The sequence below is a fragment of the Triticum urartu genome, chromosome 1A (genome assembly GCF_056163025.1).
Source record: "Triticum urartu cultivar PI428250 chromosome 1A, HENAU_Tu73, whole genome shotgun sequence".
Lineage (NCBI taxonomy): Eukaryota > Viridiplantae > Streptophyta > Magnoliopsida > Poales > Poaceae > Triticum > Triticum urartu.
Window position 1 is genome coordinate 343,093,729 of NC_141873.1, and position 6,524 is coordinate 343,100,252.

The following is a 6,524-nucleotide window of genomic DNA, read 5'->3' on the forward strand; positions in this document are numbered from 1 at the left end:
TTTGTCCTTGGTCCTGTTGGGTGTGGTGTTCGTGCTACACTCTTTGTTCGCATCAAGTGGTAGCATTCTTGTAATTATTATTCTGCATTCTATAAATCTATGGTACGCTTAGGCGTACTCTCGAGAAAAAAACATGAAATGGGTGGGGATGAGTTGTTTGGTGGGCCGCGCTTAGGGCCAAAGAAACCAACTTAGTTTAATTTTTTCCATAGAACTAGCAAGATGCCCGTGCATTGCATGGAACATCAAGATGCATTTTTTTGATAAAACACCTATTGTGATTGACCCATGCGGGAGTAATCTCATGTGTAAAAAGTAATGATATCTCGAGAAAGACGAGAGATAAGGCGAGGAGGAGTGGAGCGTGGTGGTGGTTGGTGATCGAACTGAGCGGAGGCATGGGCATGGACGACGCCGACAACGACCATCATGCCAGATTGTTTCAGAGGCTTCTTTTTTTAATTGCTCATCAGTAAGGTTGTGGGAGATAAGGATAAACATGAAAATGCCTTATCTACAAATATGGAGAGAGTTGCACATAGAGTGCTGGGAAGTCGTTCCTTGTACTGTCCTAAACAAATAAATATTTCTTAACTCAATAAAATTAATTAGTGGTAGTTGCAGCAACTTGACATGAACATCATGCATGTCACTAATCAGATAATTCACGCGTTATCTCCTCGAATGTGATATCATTATGCTGACCTGCAGCTTATGTTAAACTAAATATTGCTATACCTTGTCCTCCAAGCCTGCAATACATACATGCCATGCTGATGACGCAGATAATGACGCCAAATGCTTCAAGAGCAAAAGGTCAGACCTCTCCTCCCCGCAAAAAGAAGAAGAAGGTCAAACCTCTCCTCCAAACGATGTTCTACTCAAACTAAAAAGCGAGGAATCTCGAATAAAAGAAAGGGTTTGAGGAGTTGATCAGTTTTTCCTTTTTAGATTAGGTGAAGATCACCTCTTAACGGAGGTAAAGTTGTGAGGAATATCAACAACAACAAAAAGTTGTGAGGGATAACTCTACTTATCGGGGCTTATATCTTAGGGTTTATCTCAGGTGGTAACATTCATACACAAAAGGTTGTATTCACTAGAAATTTAATTATACTGTTTGATCCAAATTAATTAACGCACACTTAATACATGAATCGAAGAGAGTATTTAGTTTGGGTTATCTCCGGTCCATTTCACTCTTCAGTTTAAATATGCGATTAGGGAACATATAAATCATCATTGCAATAAAAAACACACGAGGGATTACCGGATATGCTCATATTGTCCGAGTCTTCCTCCGTCAAAATAACAAGATTTCTGCAAGGGCCAAGTCAACAGTTTCTAGATGGTTCCTGAATCAACTTGTTGCCAAAGATAATCAGAAAACGCACTACAGCCTCGCAGACAACAAAACAAGTCGTGTCATTGCAGGCTTCTAGGCCATATATACACCGCTCCCGGCTCCTCCCCTCCATCTCTAACAGTCAAGTCAAGCACCAAGCCACCAACCACACAAGAGCCGATCAAGACACCAGCAATGGCCGGAGGAGGAAGCGACGAAGTGAAGCTGCTGGGCATGTGGGCGAGCCCGTTCGTCCTTCGCGTCCAGCTCGCGCTCAGCCTCAAGGGCGTCGGCTACGAGTACGTCGAAGAGGACCTCAAGAGCAAGAGCGAGCTGCTCCTCAAGTCCAACCCCGTGCTCCAGAAGGTGCCGGTGCTGATCCACGACGGCAAGCCCGTGTGCGAGTCGTCGGTCATCCTGCAGTACATCGACGAGGCTTTCGCCGGCGTCGGCCCCTCGCTCCTCCCGGAGGAACCCCACGGCCGCGCCGTTGCTCGCTTCTGGGCCGCTTACATCGACGGCACGGTATTATATACATCCCGGCCGCATCGGTTGATTCGTTTCGTTTGAGTGTTTTTTAGCATCTGGTTCGTGGTTTCTTCCGCGCGGTTTTGTGATATGGTTGTAATTGTGCAGCTCGTGAAAGCGTCGTCCCAGGCGTCCATGGCCAAGACGGAGGAGGAGAAGGCCGAGGGGAAGAAGCAGGTGACCGCCGCGGTGGAGACCTTGGAGGGGGCCCTGAGGGACTGCTCTAACGGCAAACCCTTCTTCGGCGGCGACACCGCGGGGTACGTCGACGTGATGCTCGGCGGCCTCCTCGCATGGGTGCACGCGGGCGATAAGATGAAGGGCGTCAAGACCTTCGATCCCGCCACCACTCCGCTCTTGGCTGCGTGGGCGGACAACTTCGGATCGTTGGACGCGGTGGAGGCGGTCATGCCGGACGTGGGCAAGCTGGTCGAGTTTGCCATGGCGATGCACGCTCGCGCCGCAGCCGCCGCTACAAACTAAAGAGACGTGCCTACAATCATATATTGTTTTCTGTATATCGTTTGTGTTATCTCTGTGGAATTTGTGTGCCTATCCATATAATACGTCAATATGTCACATTCGTCGACTTTAAATGTTGAATTTTGTGTTTCATGTTTGAAGATATTTTGAAGGGTTTTGTCAAATTCGTCGTGCCCGGTCGATAGTTTGAAATGTCCTCTGGCCATTAGCTTCATCTCGCAGTTTCACACGATTTTCATGTTGCATATTTTCTGTTTCGACGATCCAAGACGAGTAGATCTACATCTTCTTCATGGGCTATATATATACATATGTGTGGTCTGTTTTAATGACACTCCTTAATCTCCTTTGCCTAGTCCTTTCTGATGTTTACTCTCTGCCACTGGCGTCCTACTACACTGGCGTTGGCACCGGTGTCGTTCCTTTCGGCCTTCTCTCTCGTCTTACTACGCTCACGGTAGCATGGCGCACACACTGCATTTCTCCTCCCTGACCTCTGTATAGCGTCCACCTATTCGTCTCTTCCCACGGACTTTCTCCACGTTGGCGACACTAGCAACTAGATCACCACGTCGCCGATGGGGCCGCTTGCCCACGACAGCATGCTCGCCGCATCGGATGCGGCGCCGTAGCCACCGTCCACCGCAGTAGCTGAGACACTCTGTTCTCGCTAATCATCGTCAACCTAGCCGGATGGACGCACGTTGTGCCCGGCACCACTGTCGCCATCACCCGGTAGGCCTCCTCGCCCGCGGCCTACACTAACACCGTCATGGCGAGCACACTGTCAAGAAACTCTACTATAACTCTATGTGTTATGTGTAGTTGTTAACTCTTAATAATGTTGCTTGTATGCAACCAAACACCGGGCACTTGCATCAGCCCAGCCAATGCACGCAACCAAACGCCAGGTAAAAATCAACATGGCACCCGCAGGGTTTGGGTATGGGTATTAGGTGCCCATACCCACACCCATCTCAAAAGAATTCGTCCATACCTGTACCCGTACCTGCACCCCGGGTTTCAAACCGTCTCATACCTATACCCGGCTGGGTACGGGTAATATCCGCGGGTAAAAATACCCAACTAGGCGCTTATACTTGAGCATTTGTATTTCAGTATTTTTACACATGTATACAACATTTTAGCACAAATATACAAGATTTCAGCACATATGTAACATTTCAGCACATTTATACAAAATTTCAGCACATTTATATAACATTTCAGTATATGTACACAACATTTCAGCACATATATTTCAACATTTCAGCACATAGACATATCACATTTCAGCATTTCAGCACACACACATAAGTCATTTCAGCCACTTAAGTTCGACACACAAGTTGGTAGTTTAGGGTTTTTTCATCTAAGTCAATGACACATGGGACCTAGTTGACAGGGTTATTATTATACGGGTTTGAGGGTTCGCGGGTATGGGTATTGCGTTCCCATACCCGTACCCGCCTTACCCGTTGGGTATAATTTTTTTCCCATTTAGAAACCCATGGGTATTTTAATTTCCCATACCCTTACCCTAATAGGGTTTTTACCCACCGGGTTCGCGGGTAGCGGGTACCCATTTTCATGTTGAGGTAAAAAATTCTCCCTAATGTAGGCAGCCTACATGCATGCAACCAAACTACATGCAGATATTAGTTTGTTGGCTGCATTAGTTGAATTGGGCTCAATTGGGACAAGCATGCAATGTGCCCAAAAAGATACAGGTAACCAACCGCGTCCCTCACATTGCGATACTACGGTAGCACGTACAAAGACATTGACAATCACATGAAAGCCTCAATTGTAATATTTAAGCTTGTGAGGCATCAGGGCAACAGTATATTCCAAAAATTACAATGGGAAGAGATCCTTTCGGTCAGTGCTGTTTTTTCAACTAAAATCTGATGTGTTTCTTCCTTTGGGCCGGCTGGTGGCCAGGTGTGTTGTCCCAGGGCTCTTCGTGTAAACATCTTATTGTACATATTTTTTGCATCCTATAAAACTAAGGTACACAATTGCATACTCTAAAGAAATGAATTCTATAAGATCTTAGTACAACAAGTCACATCACGATCCCCACGTTTCTCTCACGGGAGGCTCAGGGGAACCTAGCTGCTTCAAGTTGCGTCCATCTGTCCCCTCAATGATCCCTCACCATCGCCGGACGATGCGGCCAGGCTAAGCCTGAGCCACAGACGTTAGTGGTGGGGCGTCCTCTAGCGGCGCCTTCTCCCCTTCTCAGGATGGTGGTGGTCCAGGCCACGTCTTACATGATAGCAGTGTCTCCTCTAGTGGTACGTCAGAAAGGCAGAGCGGCGAGCAAGCGTGGCTTCGGCGACGACCTCGCGACATCTAGCAGTGGGTCAAGACTAGGCTGTTGCGTTGGCTCCATTGCTTCTAGTGATTCAGATCTACATGGTGTGGCTCAGATATAGCCTTCCAGTTGTGGATCCGGCTGTCCTCCGGCCTGGCAAGGTTTGGGGCGAGGTCGCGGTTTTGGTCAGGTCCTTACTTGCCTCCAGATATGTGATGTGGTCTCTTGGCCATCGAGGGTAGTCAGTCTCCTGTAGATGGTAAAGCCGATGACGTGTTGGCTGAGTGTATGGGTGGCCTGACTGGTCATGGGCTTCGGCGTGCAAATCTACCGGCGAAAGCCGTGCTCCTAGTTGTGACCAGAGTTGTCGACGACGCCTATGGGGGCTGCCACCTTGTTGGAGGCATTGAAGGAAATATGCCCTAGAGGCAATAATAAAGTTATTATTTATTTCCTTATATCATGATAAATGTTTATTATTCATGCTAGAGTTGTATTAACCAGAAACATAATACATGTGTGAATACATAGACAAACAGATTGTCACTAGTATGCCTCTACTTGACTAGCCCGTTGATCAAAGATGGTTATGTTTCCTGACCATAGACATGAGTTGTCATTTGATTAACGGGGTCACATCATTAGGAGAATGATGTGATTGACATGACCCATTCTGTTAGCTTAGCACCCGATCGTTTAGTATGTTGCTATTGCTTTCTTCATGACTTATACACGTTCCTATGACTATGAGATTATGCAACTCCTGTTTACTGGAGGAACACTTTGTGTGCTACCAAACGTCACAATGTAACTGGGTGATTATAAAGGTGCTCTACAGGTGTCTCCAAAGGTACTTGTTGGGTTGGCGTATTTCAAGATTAGGATTTGTCACTCCGATTGTCGGAGAGGTATCTCTGGCCCTCTCGGTAATACACATCACTTAAGCCTTGCAAGCATTGCAACTAATGAGTTAGTTGCAGGATAATGTATTACAGAACGAGTAAAGAGACTTGTCGGTAATGAGATTGAACTAGATATTGAGATACCGACAATCGAATCTCGAGCAAGTAACATACCGATGACAAAGGGAACAACGAATGTTGTTGTGTGGTTTGACCGATAAAGATCTTTGTAGAATATGTGAGAGCCAATATGAGCATCCAGGTTCCGCTATTGGTTATTGACCGGAGATGTGTCTCGGTCATGTCTACATAGTTCTCGAACCCGTAGGGTCTGCACGCTTAACGTTACGATGATGATTATATTATGAGTTTATATGTTTTCATGTACCGAAGGGTGTTCGGTGTACCGGATGTGATCAAGGACATGACGAGGAGTCTCGAAATGGTTGAGACATGAAGATTCATATATTGGAAGCCTATGTTTGGATGTCGGAAGTGTTCCGGGTGAAATCGGGATTTTACCTGAGTACCGAGAGGTTACCGGAACCCCCCGGCGGCTTAATGGGCCTACATGGGCCTTAGTGGAAATAGAGGGAAGCAAGGGGAGTGTGGGGCGCACCCCCCCCCCCAGGCCCAAACCGAATTGGTTTAGGGCAAGGGGGCGGCCCCTCTTTCCTTCTCCCCCTCTCTCTTTCCTTCTCCCGAATCCTATTCCAACTAGGAAAGGGGGGAGTCCTACTCCCGGTGGGAGTAGGACTCCTCCTGGCGCGCCCTCTCCCTGGCCGGCCGCACCCCTCCCCCTTGCTCCTTTATATACGGGGGCAGGGGGCACCCCATAGACACAACAATTGATCGTTTGATCCTTTAGCCGTGTGCGGTGCCCCCCCTCCACCATAGTCCACATCGATATTACTGTAGCGGTGAGGAAGTCGTGGATTAGGGGGTC

General features: G+C 47.5%; 1 protein-coding gene across 1 annotated transcript; it reads left to right on the top strand.

Annotated features, from left to right (window-relative positions):
- The first annotated feature begins 1,461 nt into the window (after positions 1 to 1,461).
- On the top strand, positions 1,462 to 2,520 carry LOC125510227 (putative glutathione S-transferase GSTU6). The gene is made up of 2 exons (XM_048675350.2): positions 1,462 to 1,870; positions 1,982 to 2,520. Exons 1-2 carry the CDS (start codon positions 1,541 to 1,543, stop codon positions 2,354 to 2,356), a joined length of 705 nt encoding a protein of 234 aa, XP_048531307.1. The 5' UTR covers positions 1,462 to 1,540; the 3' UTR covers positions 2,357 to 2,520.
- Positions 2,521 to 6,524: the final 4,004 nt, after the last annotated feature.